Source organism: Branchiostoma lanceolatum, chromosome 11 (assembly GCF_035083965.1).
Source record: "Branchiostoma lanceolatum isolate klBraLanc5 chromosome 11, klBraLanc5.hap2, whole genome shotgun sequence".
NCBI classification, from domain to species: Eukaryota; Metazoa; Chordata; class Leptocardii; order Amphioxiformes; family Branchiostomatidae; genus Branchiostoma; species Branchiostoma lanceolatum.
The window spans coordinates 10,808,293-10,831,865 of NC_089732.1; the positions used below are offsets into that span (position 1 = coordinate 10,808,293).

Below are 23,573 nucleotides of genomic sequence, written 5' to 3' on the forward strand. Positions count from 1 at the left end.
ATTTTAGTTAGGAAATTTGGTCAGCAGGGTATACTATATCCCATGATGCAGCGCGATTGGAGTCCTGTCTCCAGGGTGACGGCGGGACGGAAAGATCGGGACGAAGGTTTGTGGTTAATTAACCAAATAACCGGTTTGAGTAACTTGTTGAGACGTTGTCATTCATTACTTCTGAAAGCAAACATCCTACTGTACTTACCAGGTTCGTCTTATGCATTCTTTTCAACGTAAAAAGGCATGTTTCAAGCCACTGTTGACACAAAAATTGAGGGAAGAGAGTGGGAGGGGGGCGTTATAACAATAACCTAATTTTTGCTCATTTGTCACAACTATCATTTAATTGTAGACAGAAATTTGTAATGTGGGAAGTACATCATACAAGTAAATGAAAACTATCTAGAACAAATGAAAATCTATCTATGTTGTATTTAGTGAGAGCAAGAAGGATAAGAAATAGATCTATTTTTTAACCTCCTTGGAGAGAACAATGTGCTTTGTTATTGTGTAGAATACACAGAAGTCCCAAGGAGGTTAAAAGAATTGCTTAACCTCCTTGGTAGTACGTACATATCCTAACCATTTCTGACATCTTGTTTACAGAATTTTGCTGAAAAACGCTGATGACATTTCACTGAAGCGACATGGCGGACGAAAACAATGAGGGCGGCGAAGAGAAGCCGTCGCGCACATCGAGCGCCAAGTCCAAGTCCGGTTCCAAACCAGGCACGCCCAAAACACCCAGGAGCAGGGCGGGAAGTGGAAGGTCGGGAAGTGGGAGGGCTGGAAGTGCCAAGGCCAAAGATAAAGGTATTGTTTCCTTTGATTAGTACCGGCAAACAACTTTCAAATTATGATATCCATCCTACGACGTACTAATAGTGCATCTTTGTATGCTATAATTATAATGGCTTGGCTAACTAGAGCAGGACTAGCCATGGCGACTACAGAAGGGCATTTTTGCTTCTTATTATATGTAACGTTAGTAGCTACTATATGTAATAACAAGCAAAAACGCCCTTCTATAGTTGCCATGGCTAAAGCAGGACTTATCTTTTCACATATTTCTTTTCACAGCAGTTATTACCTGTTTGCATCGTACAATGCAATGTCACCACTTGTTTTGTACCTATCTTCAGTTTTCTGCAGTACCAGTACTTGTTTCCTGTATTCTGAAGAACTTGTTTATCCATGAGTATCTGTAATATCACTGCAAGCTGTCACGGCTCATAGATAAAGGTGTACTTGGAGAAGAAATATTGGTAAAAAAAAAGATAAGCCATAATGTGAGAAATCTTCATACTGACATATAGACTGTCCTGTTTCCTACAGCCAAGAAAGATGACGAAGAGAAAACAGAAGAAGAGAAACCTACAGATGCACCAGCAGACGCAGCTGAAAAACTCTCAGGTTAGTGAGGTGTCCAAGTATAACCTGGTATCCAAATCTATTATAGCTCCCAAGTCACTCTTCTATCCTCTCCACAAATATTTTCAGAGAGAACAGAACAGTCTAGGGAGCTATAAATAGTATAATGATTGAATATACACAAAAAAAGCAATAAAGCAAAAAATTTTTAGTCAAGCATATCAAGCTGTGAATAGAGGCAGCAACAAGAGTTGCTATGTAAATGTAAACTGTTTGTTTCGAAATGTATGTAGCCAAGAAATGAAAATACAGATTTATATGCATAACCTAGAAATACTCATTTTTAATATTTCTTACAAACTATTTGTTTGAACACTCTTGAATGCATTGATGTAAAATCAATATAGTAAACATAAGAAATTGTACTGTATTCTTCTGAATTAATAGATGCAGCTTTTGTGATAGCCATTGTGATAACATTGTACTTTGTACTTCAAGGGATCATGAACTATATCATTATTGTACCTTGTTTCCAAACATAATTTGTTGTTACTTTTCAGCTCCACCCGTTCCTGACGACATCACAGACATCATGGCCATCTTCCTGGCCTCCAAGTCTCAGGAACTGTTCGAGTGTCGTGCAGACGAGGATGTGACTTCAGACCACCCTTACAAACTCCTCAAGAAAGAGGACATCATTCAAGACATGAAAACCAGAGCTGCTGTGTCTGACTTCAGTCCAGCAAAACAACTCGTCATGGTGTGGTTTATTAGAATGAAATTTTATGAAAAAACAGGGTTTTTTTGGACAGTTTATTAGAACTTTCAAAACTAACATTTCTTGCTTGTTGTTGTACAACATACATGGTGGTGCCAATATCAGTCATGTTTGAATTGGCATCTCAGACAGTGTCCACATTTTCATTATCTGTAAGTTTTTCTTACAATGCTCAGTATTATGACCTTCTCACCATAACCATTTCTATTCAGCGAAATTGTCGAAGACATTTATCTATAGAGCTGGAGGAAAGAGGGCTTTATCAATGGCAAAACTTAAAGTAAAATAATCAGGATAAGGCACAATGCTTTATTGTGGTGTCAACTGCATTGAGCACTGCTTATGTAGAGACCTAGTTATGTGCTTCAGGACCAACCTGTGCTATCAGGTAGTCCCGTAGCTTTTATGAGCCCGTAAGGGGAGTGGGTTGTTATCCACTGTGTCTAGACTCTAGGGCACATTATTGGTAGGCAGAGCCCAACCCTCTCCTAACGCCCCTTTTACCTCCCCATCTGAAGTTAGGTACCCATTTTTTACATCTGCGTGGTGTGAGGAAAGTTGTGAAAAAGTGCCTTTCCCAAGGGCTCAACGTTGGTGGCATGTCAGGACATGGTTCTTGGCCAAGCTCCCTGGCGTTACGACACACGGCCCCAATGAGCTATCATACCAACAGCTAAAAGGACTACATATGACATAGATTTCTTCTTCCGAGCTGATATATAACTTCTAACAATAAATTCTGTTTCAGGACTATCCTGGGGAGGAACTGCTGCTTGTCTATGACTACGATTTCAAGCACGGCCAGAACTTCTACCTGATCACTACAGAGGAAAGCAAGGACAGGATCTTGAACGTAAGTGGAGGAAATGTAGTTTGAATGGACAAGAAATTCCCAAACAATTGACAATAGCCTTGAAATTTTCTCAAGGTTTCCAATATATCTCAATATGCCCTATGGGCCTGATTTAAAGCATGCTCTATGTCTGTTTCCAGTTTAATGTTGCAAGATCTAAAAATAATTGTCACAATGTTTCCCCAAAGGTTTCTATAGCTGTCACTTTTTCCAATCTAACTGCATCTACCAAAAATGCCTTTTCTTATTTTTCTTGTTGTAAGAATTTCCATGGAAAGAATCTTCAAGTTTTTTCTTATTCATTCTCGAAATTCTTAATACAAACGTATAAAAAAGATTGTCCACTAGTTAAGAAAACATGAAAAACTGGAAAAACAAGAAATAATGTTTTTGTAGTGTGCAAGCGCCGGCATTGCACATTTATTGATATATTTTTGTATTTCAACAGCCTCCCAAGGCCACAGGTGAGGGTGGGGAGGGGGGTGTGGAGGGTGAGGAGGATCAGGTGGTCGAGTACAAACCACCTGTGCCCAAGGACTGGGTCTCATACGGCAGTGAGAAGGAAATTGCAGAGGAGGCTTTCGGAGAAACTCGTCCCAAGGTCTGACATTTTTCCTTGTATCTGTTGTAGTCTTTTTATTGATGTTATATGCAAATGTCCATTATCTATTGCTTGTGTCACTAGTTACTAGTAGTAGTAGTATGCATTTCTTGATCATTCTTTACTACTTCCTATTCCAAAAGTTGAGAAAGGGAGGTTGGGAAATTTTCATTCATCTCCATCTTACTTGTATCAATCCTTTATGGTCAGGACTGACTAAACCAGCTCCACTGATACATTGGTTTATTAAAATTTATGAAGACATTTTGAAGATTGAATTCTGTTATTTCCCATTCCTTATCATCTAAGAAATTTCTGCTTGTTTAAGCACTCCCCATAACTTACCCATGAACTATTTGAATGAAATAGCTCATTGTCCAGTCTAATTGCGATTTACGTGAACATGTAATCAGAGTTATTTTCCCACACATTCCTTATCCTTATAGAAAGTTTTCAAGATTGCAAGACCACGGCGTGAGTTTGGCGCCCCGGTCAACTTCACGGACCGGGACGTAAAGGACGTTAAAGATGGCTACGTGGAGTGTACGCCATACGACGACAAGAACTATTCCCTCCATCTGCTAGAACTGGACAAGGCCACTCAGGCCATCGCTACTTGGAAAGACTGCTCCAGTCAGACAGACTGGTACGGTATTCCATATTCTTTCAGTAGCAGCCTACTTCTAGCCTGGTATCCATTCCTATTTTCTTTCCGTTTATCTCCATATTGTTGACAGGTACTTTTTTCATAAACTTCAAATTCACCACAAAACAAGGCTCATCGAGAGTCACTAAAATGTTTTGGGTTACTGTACTAGAGCGTGATGACAGATGTTTGTTCACCTTTGACTTGAAAAGTTTAAGGTTGTACCCATGAGGGAAGCAATCACAAAGAAGTTTGTTCCATCATTTGATAGGTTTACTGCAGGGAGAAAATAGAGATGTATACAAGGCCTAGTTTCATTGTCATAGCTTTGGTACATGTACCATCCTTTGTAGTTTACAGCTGGCTCATTCTGTTGTTAGCATAGTAAAAAGAACGAGCCAGCGGTAAACTGCAGAGGATAGCACCCAGGCTGCAACTTTCAATCTTTGTGAGAGTTTTCGCCCTTCCAATGTGTAAATCCTAGTTAGGCAACTGTTGCAAATACAGTGCAGATTAGCCTGAGCCTTCTCGTACATGATCTATCAATAAGTATAGTTCAAAGTTTCAACATGACCTGACATGCATGAAGACGGAAGTGGGGTCCAAGGTTATTGCGGTTACTGGGGCAACAGTGACTCTTACACTTCTTGCTAGTGTCAAGGTTCTTCACAACTTCTTCAAACTTTCTTTACCATAATTGACCTGTTCAGTTGTATTCATAAAGTATCATAACACCAAAGACATTACCGGTAACTTCACAATCTGAATATTTTTTATTGTCTGTATATCATGCTGAAGCATGTTTTAATCTTTAGCACACCGAAGTAGCCATTGGACATCCCATTCTCTATTGGTTACAGAGTTAGGCAGCAGGGAGAAAGTTAAGAAAATATGTGATACTGTATACTGTCTTAAAGATCACCAAATGTTTTGACATTCTCATACATAGTTTCCAAGACAATTTACAGTAGTTATCATGATTAACCTTCTTCCTGCTGCCAAACTCTGTAGCCAATAGAGAATGGGGTGCCAAATGGCTACTTCAGTGTGCTAAAGGTTAATGTTTGTCTTAACCCCACAGGAAGTACCCACGCAATGCTGTCACACAGTATCAGCCAAGAGAGTTCACAGAGGAAGAGAAGGAAAAACTCTCCACCTCTAAGGAAGTCAAAGTCTTCATTGAAGGATCAATTCCAAGGTAAATACATTTAGGAGATGATAAGAACATAGAAACATATCATCTACATTATCAGGACTCAACAAACTGCAAGTTGCAGTTGCCTAAAGACATCATGCAATTTTGCTAGGGAAAAAATTCCTGGGTAAAAGGCCTGGCTTTTTAATCAGAACTAACCTAATTATAGGATATTCGGAGTTTCTTATTACACAACCAGGTAATCTCACCTGCTGACGTTTCGGTGTCTGTCAGACACCTTCTTCAGAGCTTCTGACTGGAGTACTGCTTCTCACCGCTATAAGTAGCCGATGTAGGTGGCGCTTTTGTGGCGAGAACGTAATCCCAAATATGGCTGAGCTTGTATCCCCCCTCGTCTCGGTTCATCACTGGTGATGACTTCCTGATCCATACTGCCTCTTTAATCCAACGAATGCGTCTGTTGTCCTCTCTGTCTATTACTTTGGCCCCCTCCCAGTCAATGACGCAGTTGTTTCTAGCAATATGGTCCGTGACTGCAGATTTCTTCTCTTCTTGTTGTGCCTGTCTTTTCTGGGATCTGGTGTACTTGACCGCATCCATGTCGGTAGCTTCCTTTTTGTGTTCCTTGAGCCTAGTTAAAGGGAACTTATAGCGGTGAGAAGCAGTACTCCAGTCAGAAGCTCTGAAGAAGGTGTCTGGCAGACACCGAAACGTCAGCAGGTGAGATTACCTGGTTGTGTAATAAGAAACTCCAAATATCCTATATGTTCTACCAACCTGATGAAATTATTTTCGGTAACCTAATTATAGTGTACCAATGCTAATGTTGTAGTAGGGTAGGAACAATGGCTTGGACACCGTAAATTTGTTTATTTTCACGGGGCCATAGACTGTAGATTGAGGAAAGGAGGTTTTCACTCAGTGTTTTAAGTTCGCAGTTGAAATAAGTCTGTAGTAATAATACATTTCAAAACACATATCCGTGGCGTCATGAATGTGCAGTGAAGATATCACTGCAAAGACCGCAAAGATAAAACCAACCAACAATAAATGTCAACACCATATTGCTAACATTACCCTTTTCTAACAGATTTGAGCTGGCGCTGCAACAGAACGAGATAGTAGACGTGTTCTTTGACGACTGGTTAGCCCTGGCCAGCGATGACGCCACGTTCGGTAGCAAGTCGGATGGCCATCTGAAGGAGTACCAGTCCTTCACTGACCTGCAGTTCAGTAAGGATAAAACTATCACCTGTATAGACTGGCACCCCAATCTGAAAGGTAAGTTTTTTTCCTTGTTTCCAGGCTGACATTTGAATGTTTGTCAACAGCCAAATAGATATGTTGTAAAATCAGTCAAACCTGTCCTCAGCAACCACTCAAAGGACTGAGGAAAATGGTTGCTGAGGACAGGTGGTTGCTGAGGACAGGGTGGGGTTTAGCAAAGTAAAAATGGATTGGACTGTTTTAATGTGTTGGCATGCGCTGTGTTGTTGCCTATGCCAGGTGGTTGACCGACCAGGTTTCACTGTACTGTTGTGTACATTTACCATTATTTATCAAGCATTTTCATTTATAAAACATATTCAGAAGAATGCTTTGATTTTAGCCACATGGCGTTTCATGACTTGGCTTCCAGTTCTTAAGTTTTTCTGTCGAGTTGTTGAAGAAGCATTTATACATTTTCTGAGGATGTTGTACTCATTATGTTGATACCCCCCCAATTGATGAAATGATTGAACCCATGACTGTTGTAGGAGTGATAGCGGTGGCGTGTTCTGAGAGGCTGACCTTTGACCAGAGGGTCGACAACGCTTCCAAGACACTGATGACGCCATCGCTGATTCTCATCTGGAGTTTCACTGATCCTATCCACCCCCAGGTAGGTTAGGTCAGGAAGTAGGGAATGAAATATTGGCCAAAGAACAGGCTGAATAGTTATTTGCTCATATTCACATAAGCAAAAGAAAGGGTGGAATGATAATAGATAAGTCAGCAAGTAAATGAACAAAGATTATATGAACAAAATTTTTATTCTATCTTCTGCTCACCTACTTCCTTGTCTCAACCACAAACCTAAAACCACCATGAATACTCCATTTTCTCTCTAGGACTTACAATTATAATCCTGTTGGTAACTGCATTTGTATGATCCAAAGTGAACTGTGTTTGCTCCCAAAGCGTAGAAAATCGCAATTCATGATACATACATTTATATCTTACATTTAGCTAAACAGAACATATGGACTAATTTTATTACTTCTTCCATTCATCCCAGCTGCTGTTGGAGGCACCAGACGACATTTTCTCCTTCCAGTTCAACCCCTCCGACCCTAACATCATTGCTGGCGGCTGTATCAACGGTCAGGTGGTGCTGTGGGACATCTCCCAGTACCTGGACAGGCTGAAGAACCCACGGTCGGGCGGGAAACTCAAGCAGAACTCCATGAATGCCTTGGTGAGAATGGCAGGCCACACCAAAAGACAAATTTGAACCACACAGACTGCTTTCATTATAGGGGGGATTTTGCTCACAAACTGTCTATGTCGTCGCGCACCGCCGTAAAAAATAGAACACGCATTTGAACAACCTTCCTCGAACCTAGAGGAAGCAGGTGTTTGATTACAATCTGACTGATTTACAACAGATAAGTCCAAAGAAGTCGTTTTTATCGGTATTTTATGCGGGAAGTGAATACAGTACCCGCAAAATGCTGGGATCCATGACACAGGTAGGGGTTCGTGGAATGTTATTCGAACACGTTCGGGTCTTTTCGGACGTGCACAATGACGGTTTGTGAGCAAAATCCCCCCTATGACAAAAGCAGTTTGTGTGGTTCAAATTCATCTATTTATTTCCTTGGTTTCAGGACATTTTGATGAAAGTAAAAGCTAAGCAAATCATCAACTTGAAAAATAAACACTGAGAGGAAATTTGACCGTATTCACACCCTGTTTTCTTGTTGTTTTTCCAATCAAGTAATTTCTTTTTTCAAATCTCAGAACAATCCAGAAGGGTACAGTATCTTAATTTTTGTCATAATCTTCATTTTCTCTTCCAAAAGATTATGTGGAGAAAGCAAAGGATAAACTCCAATAATGCAGTCATGACCTCCTATTTCTTCAGTTAAAAGTTGCACTATTTTTTCATCCAGCCTGGGTTTGAGGATGAGAATGCCCTGGCTATCCCGATCATCCGCTACTGTGCAGTGTCATCCATCGAGAACAGTCATCACTTGTCCATCACAGACATACAGTGGATCCCTGATCATCTGGAGGTAAAGTTATGCTCTTAGCATTGCCCCCTGACAGAATTGCATGGTACTACACCAGTGGGATAGGACCTAGCAAGCAGGATTAGCTAACACCATTCCCTTTTTAGGACAATAAGCAAAAATGTTGAAACAAACTGTGGAGTAGCTTTTCTCAACTGGAACTTGACCAATTGCTGGCATCACATATCTGTAACCTTTTACCTGCTGCCTAAATCTGTACCAAATAGGGAATTTTGTGCCAAATGGCTAGTTCACTGTAGGTCAGTTGATTTTGTGAAACAAAGTTTTAACATTGTGCTAAGCAAAGAAGCTTGTTGATATTGTATGGGAATGTGATTTTTTTTGCTGCCTGCCTTTTTTTGTCTTATAACTGTACATGTTTTCTGCAGTCTTCTTATTTTTGTCCCAATATAAATTTGATCTCTCTCCATCTAGATCAACAGATATGGCCTCCCAGTGTTCAACAAACACGGAGACTGTAGCCAGATCCTGACGTGTGCGGGAGACAGCTGTGTCATGGTGTGGGACACCAGGGCACCCAAAGTCACTCTCAACCCACTGGAGGCAAAGAAACAGGACGCTCCCCACCCCCTGGGCATCCCAGCAACGTTCAAACACCTGGACCTGTCCTGGAAACCTGTTCTCAAGGTACAGTACATCAAAGGCAGGGCTGTCTCCAGCTTTTAATTTTTTTCCATCCCACTCATTGTTTGGGAGCCAATGTGTTGAATTTTCCTTGTTAAATTCATCATTTTAAGATTACGAAGATACATTTCCATCAATTTCATGTCATAAAGTTCAGATTTTGGGACGGACAAGGTAAAAAGAATTCCATCCCAACAAGCAAATTACTGTCCCGGGACAGGGGGAAGGGTCCTGGAGACAGCCCTGCTCAAAGTTTACATAAGCTGTACACAGTAAGTTCCTTCATACAAAGGTTTGGAGAAGTTGTACTCGTTGGTACATGTTGTATCTGATTGGTGATGTATTGTTGTGTGGTCCGTCACACAGGTGTCCCTGCCGAAACCTGACACCAATGGAGAGTTTGCCCCCCTGAAGGTCAGCATCAAGGAGAGGCAAGGTGACAAGGCACATGGTAAGACTTCTCAGTCTCTTACTGTTTACACAATATCACCTCGAGTCAGTACTCCCCAACAGGTTTCATAAATCTTCACTTAAAAGTTCATCTGTGATGATCGAAGTCATTCTGAATCAAGGTGAACTGCAATTGTGCCAACACAAAAATTGGACTTACCCAAATTTTCGACAGTCTTTGTCAAGGAATGAGCAATCCGAGGCTTCCTAGATAGGTTTCCTATATATTAAGGAATGTGGAGGTAAAGTAGGCTTCTATGCGCTCTTGATTTTCAACTAAGAACTGTACAATGAATTTTACTACCTTTGACTTGTGTTCTCCAGTCCAGATGGATCTGTTGCTTATTAGATAATCATTTCAGCACCAAGGAAAGATACCATTGATCTGGCTACCTTTGACTTGTGTTCTCCAGTTCAGATGGAACTGTAGCTTCTTAGATTCCCATTTCAGCTCCAAGGAAAGACACCATTGATCTGGCTACCTCTGACTTGCGTTGTCCAGTTCAGATGGACTTGTAGCTTCTTTGATAACCATTTCAACACTAAGGAAAGACACCATTGATCTGTCTACCTTCTCAATTTCAGAACTGTAGGCATTCAGCACCAAGGAAAGACACCATTGTCAATCCCCATCACAAAACAACAGCAATAACTCAAGCTATCTGAGTGTTTAAATGGCACTATACAAAAAATGAATTTGCAGTTTTCACTAATTATCACTTTGCATAACTAGGAACCTGACAGTCTTACAACATGTTAATTTGACTGTCACTGATTTGTGTTCGTCAGTTAAGATGGAACGTTGTGTCATACCTGGGCAGGGATAATGTTTGACACAGGTGTTCTGGGTCGGTCTATATTTTACCCACTGTCCGGGCTTTGAGGTCAGGCTGGTACCTCGAGGCGATACGGAATACATCATGTTGTATTCTCTCTATACATATAGCTTTATGATATATGTATAACTGATAACCCCACAGTTTTACAAGAGTTTGATCTGTACCATTGATTTGTGTTCTACAGTTCAGAAGCAGATAGAACAGATGGAGAAAGAGGCGCTGGGAGGAGGCATAAGGAGAGAGAGCACCATGGGGGGGTTCGGGCGCTCACGCTCAGCTAAAGACCAGAAACCCCTGGAGGGGGTGACCACCAAGTTTTATATCTCAACCGAGGTACATGATTGTGCTTATTTCTTTGTTTAGTGTAGATGTATAGGAGTAGTAAAGGTGCCCTTTTTTCTCAAAAATCATGATGTCTGATTGATGCTTATTGTATCTACACTCACTGCAATGAAAAATATTGCCTAATATTTAGTGTTTCTAAGGATTGACTTTTTGTCTTATGCAGGACGGAGAGGTGGCTTATGCTGACATGAAAATCGAGAAGGATCAAGACTCTGGGAAACTTACAAGTATGTGGATGATTTCCTTATGTGACACCATTTTCCAAAATTACAGAAGAAAAGACAAACAAATAAGTAACATCTGCTAACATAATTCTACCAGCGTGCATAATTCCGCCACCCTGAAAAAATATGTCCAAACAGATCTCCAACCCAACGTCCCCCAGTATAATGCACTCCTGTATAACTAAACTATGCATACCTGAGGGGTGCTGCACTAGAGATCTCTCAAACCAACTGTTTTCCAAAGGGGTGGATTTAAGTAACCTGGCGGATTAATGTTAATGGAGGTTACATCTTTGATTTTTTTCCCACAGATCCCAAGCCCTCCTGGTACAGTGCTTTGCATGGCGGCCCTGTCCACACCCTGCAGAGGTCCTTCTTCTTTAAGAACATCATCCTCTGTGTCGGTGGCTGGACATTCTCCATCTTAAAGGAGGAGAATCAGGTATGGAATTTCTTATCATTTGTAGATTAGTACAGCATTGATAGTTGCTTAATACATAATTTCAAATCTGCAGCTAAAATTGAAGCTGTATTTCCTACATTTTACATATTTTTGAAAACCACATTTCCCACAATGGAGAAGTCATAGACATCCATGTACAGCTTTTTCCACTCAGGCCAAATCAAATCTTTCTAAGATCAACCTTGCAGACATACGTGTACATGCATATGTACATGGCTAGTCTTCACACCACACTTCCATGCAGCTCTGTCCAGGATGTCCACGTTGGTTAGGCCGCACACCTTAATGTCCTTCCTGACGCACTCCAACCAAGACTTTCTTGGTTTACCACAACCTCTGTTGCCTGGCAAATGCAGTTTTTACATTGCACAAAATTGACTTCATGTTTTTGTCCCCCCCAGCTGGGTCCCCTCCTGTCCTCCTGTTGTTCCCAGAAGAAGTACACGGCCGCCCACTGGTCTCCCACGCGGCCGGGGGTGTTCTTCATCGCCACCGAAGAGGGCAACGTGGAGGTGTGGGACCTCCTGGACAAGACCCACGAACCCACCCTGACCCAGAACATCACAGCCTGCAGCATCACGCGCATCTTCCCCTGGCAGATTTCAAGTGAGTTGCAGGCCTACTGTTCTGTCATCAACTGTTATCATTTGATGGAATCTTGCTGCCTTTCTGTGATCTTGAGAAGCTAACGTGCTTAGTCCAGTGGTTAGGGGCCCTGTCTCTGGAACTAGAAGCCGTGAGTTTGATTCCAGCTGTGTCGCTTACCCGACATGCACGATACCTGAAAGGGTTGCTGTCCTTAGGACGGGACGTTAAGCCGTGGTCCAGTTTACATTGTACTTGTCATAAAGAGCTAGGGGAATTTGACTGGGAAAGGGGACTTTGATTGAGGAATATGTTGTTACAGTACAGTTTGAACTATTCTTGTCAATTCTTCTTGCCCCCCAAAATACAAGACTATGTTTTATAAATATTCCAACCTTTCAATATTTGCTGCCCTGTTTAGGTAAGCAGCAGTTGCTGGCGGTGTCTGATGACATGGGTACACTACACATCCTGGAGGTACCGTGGAACCTGAGGCATCCATCGTCCAATGAGGTGAGCAGAAACAGTAACAGGATAAGAGATTCTTAAATGTGGTCAAAGAAAACATTGAAATGGGGGTGTAAATTTTGGGATAGTCATTTTCCCATGCATACTCAATACTTCTAATTCTTCTTAAGAATGCTGGGCTACATGTACATTGGAAATTGTAGCAGTATAGTCATATCCAGTATTTGATTATACTGCTGCTGGGTCTCTTCACACCATGCTTCCAAGCTTTGTCCAGCAGATCCCCAAAAGAAATAGCTTTATACACTTGAAGGAGAGCTAGCAAAAGTAGATCTAAAGGTAAAAGGTACTCCATTAAAAAACTTTTTTTGAGGCTGTAGGGGCAGTGGGTTGTTATACGCTGTGTCTAGGGCACGATATTGGAAGGCGGAGACCAACCCTCTCCTTCCAAGTAAAACATATTTTTCACTTCAGACTGGAGCTCCTTCAAAGTGCTGTAGCCTGTCAGTGAGGTTTGTGGGTCTTAGTTCTTAGATTTTGTCCTTTTTTTTGTTCCACCCAGGCCACAAGTATCCAGAACTACTTTGAGCGAGAAGAGAAGCGGCTGGAGTACTACGTGGACAGGCTGGTGTTCAGGGAAAAGGAGAAGAGAGACATTGATGCAGAGGAACAGCGAATCAAGAATGTAAGAAATCCAATCTTATCTCACGTACTAACTTGTCAAAGTCAAGCCCCGGTTACACATAGCTCCTGATCACCAGCCAACCAAGGTTGACAATAGGTTGGGAGCAGTCTGACCAGTTTTAGATCAAGAGTCAAACTTGACTCCCAAACACACCCTGACCACAACTGACTTACTCCCAACCACCAGCCAACCCATTCCAGAAAACTTTTTTTTTAAACAATTACCTGGTGTAGCCAAACACCAACTGACCACAGCCGACCTAGCTCCCGAATCACTCCCAACCATGGTTGGGAGAAGGTCGGGAGGCCATGTTCGGCTATGTGAAGCCGGGGCTTTAACTAATTTCTCCAAAACCATCTAACCCAAAGGACGAAAGGAGAGCTGTTTTTAATTAGTTTTTTCAAAGTTTTAAAGGATTCTTATTCTCACAATACCACACTGTCAACCTGGAATTGAATGAATTATGTTTCCTTGGTCATGCACATGATTTCCACTCCTGCAAATAGTTTATGCCACATTTGATTACAATTTTTCAAAAAAGCTTGATAAGGTTTGATTATAATGTATGACTGGCTGTTCCATCCACCAGGCCCCACCCCCTGCGGAGGAGAATGAAGACCAGATACAGGAGAAGATGAGAAGGGAATACGAGGCGTATCTGCAACTGGAGAACGAGCTGCTAATTTCACTGGGGGTCAAGCAGGAAGAGGATGAGCCACTGCCAGAGAAATAAGGCAGTCTTCTTAGCCAGTAGTGATGACTTTATACTATTACTAAGGCCTTGTTGATTTCAAAAATTGACGAAAATTGATGCGCGCACGGATGTCATCCTTATAATGAAATCAACATGGCCTAACTGCTAACTCACTGGGACATTCCAAGTTGGGGTTATAGCTCATTAGAAGACTAGAATTTTTGTACGAATTCATGGTTGACGTTTCAGGACACTGTGTGGGGAGTACTGGTTTGGATTGCATTGTAGAGAATATGGATAATGTAATAATTGTATATATTGTATTTCTGTACAATAGAGAATATGTAGTTTATGCAGGTTGTGCAGTCAAAGTTACTGAGCTGATGTACTGGCATTGATTTCAAACTACCATTTGTTTATATTGCTGATTGTATGGCAGATTCTTATGTATGGTTTTGGGAATGTTGTCATATTTTGGTGGCCAAATGTTTTATATTGCACCATGAACGCTAAAACTGAATTCTTGATTATATGGGGAAAAAATAATTCACACTTTTGCTGTAAATAAAGTTCCTGCAAAAGCTACATGTATGCTTGAGTCTAGTTCCTGCTTATATTGTCCCTAGAGGGGTCCTTACTATTGATGCAATGGGTAGAACTGGTTGTGGAAAGCACAGCCATTAAAAACAAAGCCACACAATTGTTGTGAGGAGGGGGGAGAAGACTATCAAGCTAATCTTGACAGTTACAACCAAGGAGCTTTAAGAGTAACAAAACCACACAAATGTCAATGGTAAAGTACAATAAAACAAGTGCAAGAATGAAACGGAAAACAAGTGTTCAAACCGGGCGTATTCTCATTAAAACAACATTGTACAGTTTCAACCTCACTCTTGGCAACTTTATTTCACTTGTCCATTTCTAGTCAGAACAGACATCCTAAATTGGCCACTGCCACATTACCACATTAACAAGTAAAGCCCCTATCTCACACCCTCATTAAATCAGGACCCCTATCGCCCCACGTTACATCGCCCCTTTTGCAAGCGATGTAACGTGGAGCGATAGGGGTCCTGATTTAATGAGGGTGCTATCTCACTGTAACCGTGGCACATTGGCGACTGGACGATTTGACAGCGCGCTCACTAATTTCATCCATAAAAACTAATCATTTTACACTTTGTTTTGTTGTCTTTTTAGTCATACTTGTACATTTTGTATGATATTCCTATCATAAAGTCAAGGGTAACACAAATCAAAATTAGGATGCAGCCACGCCACAAATGTGCCACGGGTCCAGTGAGATACGGACTTTAGACAACACTGTCTTAATAAGTGTTTCTAAGGGTGTAAAGAAAAGATTTATCACTCAGCGTACTACGAGTACTTCAAAAATACCATTTATCAATTTTGATCCATTGATCTTCGCAATTTCTCGTTAAACTGGAAGTGTCACCCTAACATGATTTTTCTTGCTTATTCTCTCCCCTTCTAAAAATACATGGAACAAGTACTAGTTGGCTGATTGTCACTTTGGGCTCTCTATACAAACATGATAACGCCAAGTAAAAATTACACAATAGGGTAAAATGGCACCGAATTCATTCACTTACATATATCCAACAACATAGCAAAAGTAAATCATCATCACAGTCATATAAAAGTGCTTACAGCATTCTGATACTGGTCATTCTACTATTAACAGAATAAAACTCCAGTATGCCTCTTCCAGTTCTTCTGTTTTAAATCCTCAGCTGAATGAATATCAATTCTTCCAGAGTTTATTTTTGGTTGAGAAATGGATTTCCCCATAACAAAATGGAAATTTCGAACATTTTGTAAATAACAATTTGCTTGTGACAATTTTCTGCTAATTGAGTGGTTTCTAGAGAAATAATTATCTTGAAGTTCACATCACAAGTTTTGGTTCATATTGGTGTACACAACATGCACTGAGTGATTGCTATATAATTTCTGTGAATTTTGAGCTTTTCTTTTTGCAAATGGTTGGGGGAAAGTTAGCCATCATTTCATAGAATTAGCCCATATTAAAATATACGAAAAAAAAGTTGTCATACATGTAAGGCTTTCTGCAGTCTTGAAGTGTACATGTATGCTATATATGGCACTAGTGATTTTGTTGTCTTCAAGTAGAAGTACATGTAGTAAAATGCTCAGAATTGTATATTGTCAGACGACAACTTTGAAATACATATACGGAATAGAGAATTCAAACAAAATGACATGGAACAAAATTGACAGCCAGACTACAGCACTGTTACATGTAAAATATCTGAATGATGCATCAGTAAATATGAAAGAAAAGGAAAATATGGCTATGAAATACATGGCAAGTCAAATGTCAAAGGTTGCAGAAATTGCTTTACGTCTACTTTCTTATTAAAGGCATTGATTTATTACCATTGACTACCATTCATTCTTGATCCTATTTTCTTACTTCTAACAAAATAAACATAAAAACTTTTCAGCGTCTATCATCAGACCATATTCATAAATGCATGAATTAGAAACATAACAACGGAATGTTCCTTGCTTGTATCCATGTTTATGTAAGCGACTGGGTCTTTGGATAGTTAAACGTGGGTGGTATTCAAGTTGGCTGAACATTTACAATATCACAATTATTTTCGCTGTAAATCATGATACTTAAACTTAGTGTTTAAATTTCTCTATTGAGAAAATAAACTTAGAAGGTTGGAGAAGAATTTTGGTTCAAATGCAAAAAGGAATCAAGGTTTTTTGTCAGAATGTCTTTGGAATGCATCTTTGGTAGCACAGTCACTCTCGATGTTACTTAAAATGAGTATGAAATTGGAATAATTAATATTTATAGCATACATACATGTCTGATAAAGCAGCATATTTATCAATAACTGCAGCAAATACTTAGATAAAACAATGGCACCATAAGGAAACTACATTGACTTGATTTACAAAAGACTGAGGTGTTATAGTAGACTCTAACCTCATGCAAACATTTAATCAAGTCTTTGGACCTGAAACAATCCAGTGAAGAACTTTCTTAAATTCTTTTACAAACTTAGCATTCCTCTCTTTTATGTGATCACATTTTGACCCTTCCATAGACCTACCATGCTTTTTATCATAATTTATATCAGCAACAATTTATACAGCATTAGAGTCCACTAGGAGAGCAAAGAAAGAAAACATATATTTTTGGGATCAAAGACAAAGAAAGTTTCATTTTCAAGCAAACATATACATTAAATGGTGCAGAAGGCAACACCACGTCGAAGAGTGGCTAGGAATTTGGCTAGTTGCAGCAGAATATTTTTTCCTAACATACATGTTACGTACATACACATAACACTTAAAACAGACATTAGCTCTCTCTAACATTGTCCTTCTTGTAAGGCGTAACTGGTCTACACAAGAAGGCACCTACAGGGTCACACGCGGCGCGGAATGACCGTTACATGGCGGGGTTCCCTCGAGTTCGCAGGATGTCCGGTCTGAAGATTTTCAGTCGTATGACCTGTTCTTTCTTCTTGGTCAGGTATTTGATGGCATCCTTGTGTGTGGCCATTGTCAGGTCATAGCCATTGGCCTATAGAGATAAACAACAGCAAACATATTATTATCTTTTCTTTTATACAGCATTCAATCAATGACAAGGTGTACAAATAGAATAACTAAAAAGGCACTTGATGGCATCCTTGCATGTAGCCATTGTCAGGTCATAGCCATTGGCCTGTAGAGGAAAACAAGAACAGCACCAAACATTAACTAAAAAGCACAACATGGGGCTAGTCCACAGGCAAACTTTAACCTGTGATGAAATGTAAATGTTACACCATTAAGTGTCTGTATACAATGTACTAAGCCTATAGGATACCAAACAACACAGTGTACATGAAGACTTACAGTATTCTGTGACCACTGTAAAGAATGGATTGATGCTGAGTACACACATGACATCACCATTTTACTATGGTCAATATTGACCAACGGGGACCTTACATCTGCACACTGGACTGTTCATGACTTTGCCATGGTAAAACTAAGTTAGGCAAACCTGACTCATGGTTGTGAGGTCAACCCTTGACTTTGAGAAACTTTGAAATCAAATACCACGTGAAAGTAGAGGACAAAAGCCAGTACCTTCCTGTAGCAGTATCAAACACAGTAGAACAACCATCAGCACTGTATATTCCAAAGACTATTGGCAAATGGGTCACAGTCTATGTTTGAAAGACACCGTACGTAGTTTTATTTTCTTGTAGTTCTTGGCCAAAGGATAAAGCGGTCAAACTTTGACCTCCTAGCAGCTTGTTTTTACAAACTGCAGCTTGGTAACTTGTGCTCAGAATGCTTTTCAGTTTAACCTGAGCTACCCAGTGATCTGTACTACTAAATTACTACTGAAGGATCAGCATTATGGCTCAACAGCTACTCAAAAAAAATATCATTAGCCCTGAACACTCGCCCTCTTAGTCTTACCCTGGGGAGCACATTCTCTGACAAGCATAAAATTCTGATTGACCAGGGATGCTACTAGGTCACATATGGCCAGTCTTCAACTGCGACCTGTCTAACAGTAATTTTGACCCTCAGAAAGTCTTAGAATGCTGCATTTTAAGACTCTCTAAAGGTTTTTAAAAACTCCACATCCCTTCCACACTACCCCCCCGGTTGGTCACTTTGCTCCCATGCAATGCTCATCCTTGCACTTTTTTCCTATAAAAAAAATCTTCTTCTGCTAGATATACAACAAACTTCAGACCTGTAATATTTTGTCCCCTGGATTCAGCCCTGCTCTCGCTGCTGGTCCATCAGGCATGACATTGGTCACAAATATGCCCTGCGGTCAATAAAAACATAATATTCACTTATCGTACTGCACTAGAGATCTCTCATACCTACTGTCTTTCAAAGTAGTGGATTTATGTAACCCGGCGGATTAATGTTAATGGAGGTTACATACACACACACAAAAAGAAGGAAAATGTTCAAGCTACCATACCAGTAGCCCAATATCTAGGGCAAAAGTACATGGCAAACAGCAAACAGTTGCTGGAATGTGCGTAATGTAAAACATGAATGCCAGATTCCTGCTCTGCCCTGAAGCACCTCTGGTAAACAAACGAGCTTCCTGTACCTGAAAGAAAGGTATGTCAAGTGACACAACTTGTCAATATGCAAATCATATAGACTTAATCATGCACATATAGTCTGTAACATTTTCCTAAACATACTGCCCTAGTTGGTGCTTTATAGCAATATCACAATTGAACAAAGTAAGGTGCTTTTAATACTTATGGTATTTTTTCTGTTTCTTCTACTTCTAGAAAATATGATCTGTAATACTAATAGTGACTGTGACCACAAAACAAATACAGTACACGTTCCTGACCATTTGTGGTCTCTGTGGTTGTATTTGGGTTCAATAGAGGGGGCCTAATAACTTTGATCTTTATTTTCGCCCACCTACTGGCTTATTTTCCTGCAAAAATCTGAGAGTGTAGTAGTGACCATTGCATATCCAGAACATAAGATATGAAAACCAAAAGTTCTGCTACCACACCATAGAAAGTCAATGGGGGCCCAAAATACTTGTACCCAACTACCAAATATGAAGACAATCCATCCAGCCATTCTCGAGTTATCATGGTGACAGACAGACACACACACACACACATATGAGCGCTGACCAAAATATAAGTTATAACCTCTGCGAAGGTAAAAAAAACTGGCACAGCCTATAGGGTGAACCCACCGTGTCATCTGGTGCCCATGGATTTCTGCTGGCGTCCTGGTCGATCCCTCCCCCTATGCTGAACCCCAGCCCAGCAGAGCCTCCCACAGGCTCCTTCAGAATCTCTATCAGCAGCTGCAGGGAAAAACAATCAGTCAATATCCCACATTGCTACCTACATTTGTACTACTACTATACTAGTACCTGTATACTGTAAATCTTGAAATGTTTGCTGTGTTTTCTTATCACTGTGACCTCTTCACCGCCAATTCGTAACACTGCGAATATACGTTCCATTATATTACAACAGTACTACAAAATTGCTGCAACGGTGAACTTAGAACACTGTGAAAGCCTCATTTCCCCTTCTACCTTGAACTTAAGTCCCCCCCCCCCCCGAAAATAAATGAATTTACAGTAACATATATCCAAAACCTTCCTTGGATTTAATTTTTGTGTTAAAGCATGTCTGTGTGCAAAAAATAACTCATAAGTATTCAAGGAAATTTTCTTAGCCGTTTTACTTTCAATATTTTTTCGGTCCTGTTTCGTTATATGCACCATATTTCCTGTCCTCACTACCCTACTCCAACTGTTAAATGGAACAGCCCTCTAATACCAATCAATTCCTCTACTGTCAGAGCACTTCAGATTTCCATCACAAGGACTGCCAGCTGATCTCACTTCCTGTTCATCCTCTTTCAACTTTTCCAATACATTAGTCATCCCAGCAGAATATCCTGTTGTTTCAGACCAAAGTTGTAGCAGTTCTCAGGAAAATTCTAACAATTCCAAGGAAGTTATTTCCTGTAATCTGTGTCCTTTACGATCCGTCACGGCCCCACACAACAAAACTACATCAGCATCAGGTTTCTCTCGATTTGCTTACATACAGGTTCCTGTCAGGAAGTGTCCTTGTAGGAGGAATTTCAGGTAAAGACTAAGGAGAATTCCAATGCTATGACAGCCTCTAAACTGTGGCAATTCTAAAACAAATGGTTACAAAGCTGTATAGCTGTATCCATCCTTTCATCTCTCCTCCTTAAATTTGGATCTCTTGTATTAAAAATTAGACTGTCACTTATACACAGAGTATAGTATAAAGTGACAAATTTGTATACATAGCTAAAGCTAGCTTAATAATTACATTACAACAGAAGAAGATAAATATCCCAGCAGCAGCTGTTTTGCTTTTTCTTTTAACGCCTACAGTGACCATCTGGTGAGTTTGAACATGAGAGACTGAAATCATGTGTCGCAAAACTGAAGGACGTTCTTTGAAGGACTAAAATGAAAGCTAGTGGTACTGTGGATAGATTAGGAGACCATATTTGAAGTCAGCAGGCTCAAGGCAAAGGTTTAATCCTGTTCAGTACATTAAGGTTCCTCCCCCTCGAATGTGCCAGCCACTTCAAAGCAAAAATCTGTATAACATATGGCTTGAGAACGTTTGATTCAGTTTCCTGTCTGGAAATTGTGTAAAGTCAAATGGAGCATATTCACTATAAGTTATAAGGCCATTTTTAGACCCAGACTGTAACTGAAAAGTTAACACTGTTCTGATGTGTTCAATCACAACAACCTACAGTTCATCAAGTGTCAATAACTATTGATTGCTAGTAGAAGCAAAGTCTAGCCAAGACTTAGGTAACACATAAGTTATACATATAATTTGTTAACGTTAATAACAAAGACATAATTCACTCTTCCTATGTATACAAGTGTTATATATTATATATCATATATCAATAGAAGTAACCTTAAATTTGACATTTGGGGTGGGCTTGGCTCTGAAGGGCCAAGGGGCAGGTACTTTTTTTCTTCAAGTCTGGTTCTGAAAGTAAAGTAAACTCTCAAGTCACTGGTCTAAAACCTTAAGTTTCTCGCCTTTGTCCTAACCCTGGACTTGACCCCAGGACTGCGGGGTCAAGACAAAGGGGTGGGGCACCAGAACTGTCAAAGACTCAAAACCTGTGGATCCGCTTTCTTCTATAGCACCCCTTCACTTTGATCACTTATTATAAGACCTTATTATATTACATAATATGTAGTGTTAGTGTACGGTAAGGCTGGGTGCGGGAAAACGGAAACACCCGAGACTGACGGACAGACGACAGCACACAAAAATGGACCCAGGAGTCTCGCTAACTCTGAGATATTTGTATCCTTCCACAAGCGATCTCGTCCATTCCTGCTAATGCTGGCTACTCGCAATCGAAAGTTCGACACGTTAGATTTTGAAGTGTAAGTGTCTTGAAGACATACACCCATCGAAATAAAGGAGATAACTTACGCAAGGAATGCCACCGATCGGAGAACCGGCCGCCATGATGTTCTGATGACAAATGCTGTGTATTACCCAGCACCCCCCGGGGCGAGGCTCGGAAAGGGTTCTACAAGTGTCTTGATTCGAGGCACAGAATTTTCTAGGCGAAATTCCTCCACATGTAACGTTTATACCAGCTTCCGGTAAAATAAGACATTCGAACCATATTTATGAATACTTCTATAATCTTGAAGATTCTCTTAAAACCAACCAAGAATTCCACATAAAGTTAGGCAAAGGAGGTTAAAAAAAGGTCTTTAGCCTTCGTTTTATAGACTCCAACCCAACTGAACGAATTGGGAACATAGGTAGTGAAAATTTAGATAAAAATGCACCACTTATTCTAGAAAGAAAGGTATCATCTAGCACAAGGAAGTTGGAAAATCAATGCCCGTTGTGCTTTAAAGAAAATTTCTCGCCAGAAATGTCGACCATTAAAAATGCATAGCCAACCTCCTTGAAGTTTTCACACAAGCAACATCACACCCTCTAAGATTCTCCTATCGATCCCGCTATCCTCAATGATTGGCCAGATTTGACTAAGATACTTCGACTATAAAGATATAACGTTAACGTTGTAATAGCCTTCGGCTAGTTGGGTAACTAGTTGGGTAACTGACATGTAGCTGTACATTTTAACAGCCAAATAAAGAAATCAAATCACATAAACGTTGGGGGAGATTGATAGATAACTTTCTAGTTAGTAGTAGAAATATTTGATATGTTTGCACAAAAGATATAATAGATTGAGTGAGGTTTACAAAATACAATCACTTTCATGAATATGTCACGTATATTTCATACCGGTATCGGAAAGAAAAGTTAGAAAACTCAAGTTCAACATGGTTCAATGACATTACAATGGATCATTATAAGCACTATCACGTGACATATGCTTCGGGTCCTTTCAACTTGAGAAGGATCTGTGTGCGGATGTAGCCTACACATCTTTGATACACTTGCGTTATGTCAATTATCCACCACTCAAGAAACAAAGATTCTTTCTGACGCTTTACAACTTTTAATCATCGTCTGTTCTCATGTGCTGACGATGTTGCTTCATGAAGACGTAAGGTGTCAACGGCCCAGCACAACTAGCAAACAACGAAGTAGTATAGGTACACAATTAAAACGTAGAATAACATTAACTAGAGTGTCGAAACGTATACAAAGAGGGGCGATAAAAGATGCTATATGGGCATCCGAGATAAGACGGAAGTGGTACGCATTAATCTCGCGGTGTTCAATTCCCACATATGATGCACGTCATCATATCGTCATAATTACCGTCACGGATGAACTTTCATTCCTTTATGCTGACTGGTCTGAACTCAGTTTCTGACGCACTTACGGTCACCAATGACAGCTGCCTTGAACATGACACACAATACATCACTCTCCCGGCTCAAGTTCAAGTTCACGTGCAATTGTCATCGTG

At 40.3% G+C, this 23,573-nt stretch overlaps 2 protein-coding genes across 2 annotated transcripts; one reads left to right on the top strand and one right to left on the bottom strand.

The window, feature by feature from the left end:
• Positions 1 to 604: 604 nt before the first annotated feature.
• Positions 605 to 14,657, top strand: LOC136444202 (dynein axonemal intermediate chain 3-like). The gene is made up of 20 exons (XM_066441700.1): positions 605 to 807; positions 1,330 to 1,407; positions 1,926 to 2,125; positions 2,892 to 2,996; positions 3,445 to 3,597; positions 4,044 to 4,243; positions 5,325 to 5,441; positions 6,490 to 6,680; positions 7,157 to 7,281; positions 7,678 to 7,857; positions 8,555 to 8,677; positions 9,110 to 9,322; positions 9,686 to 9,770; positions 10,793 to 10,941; positions 11,117 to 11,180; positions 11,489 to 11,619; positions 12,042 to 12,246; positions 12,647 to 12,738; positions 13,256 to 13,378; positions 13,968 to 14,657. The coding sequence occupies exons 1-20, from the start codon at positions 642 to 644 to the stop codon at positions 14,109 to 14,111; spliced, it is 2,844 nt and encodes a 947-aa protein (XP_066297797.1). The 5' UTR covers positions 605 to 641; the 3' UTR covers positions 14,112 to 14,657.
• Positions 14,658 to 14,909: 252 nt separating this feature from the next.
• On the bottom strand, positions 14,910 to 22,192 carry LOC136444203 (tax1-binding protein 3-like). The gene is made up of 4 exons (XM_066441701.1): positions 22,103 to 22,192; positions 19,831 to 19,944; positions 18,838 to 18,915; positions 14,910 to 17,661 (listed from the first exon to the last, which is right to left on the bottom strand). Exons 1-4 carry the CDS (start codon positions 22,136 to 22,138, stop codon positions 17,527 to 17,529), a joined length of 363 nt encoding a protein of 120 aa, XP_066297798.1. The 5' UTR covers positions 22,139 to 22,192; the 3' UTR covers positions 14,910 to 17,526.
• Positions 22,193 to 23,573: the final 1,381 nt, after the last annotated feature.

Excerpts from the sequence above, each read along its gene's own strand:
- LOC136444202 (XM_066441700.1), top strand. The coding sequence starts at position 642 with ATGGCGGACGAAAACAATGAGGGCGGCGAAGAGAAGCCGTCGCGCACA. Across the intron at positions 5,442-6,489 it reads ATTGAAGGATCAATTCCAAG|ATTTGAGCTGGCGCTGCAAC; the intron begins GTAAATACATTT and ends CTTTTCTAACAG. Across the intron at positions 6,681-7,156 it reads CTGGCACCCCAATCTGAAAG|GAGTGATAGCGGTGGCGTGT; the intron begins GTAAGTTTTTTT and ends TGACTGTTGTAG.
- LOC136444203 (XM_066441701.1), bottom strand. The coding sequence starts at position 22,138 with ATGGCGGCCGGTTCTCCGATCGGTGGCATTCCTTGC. Across the intron at positions 18,916-19,830 it reads CATGGGCACCAGATGACACG|GGCATATTTGTGACCAATGT; the intron begins GTGGGTTCACCC and ends TATTGACCGCAG. Across the intron at positions 17,662-18,837 it reads CAGGGGACAAAATATTACAG|GCCAATGGCTATGACCTGAC; the intron begins GTCTGAAGTTTG and ends TTATCTCTATAG.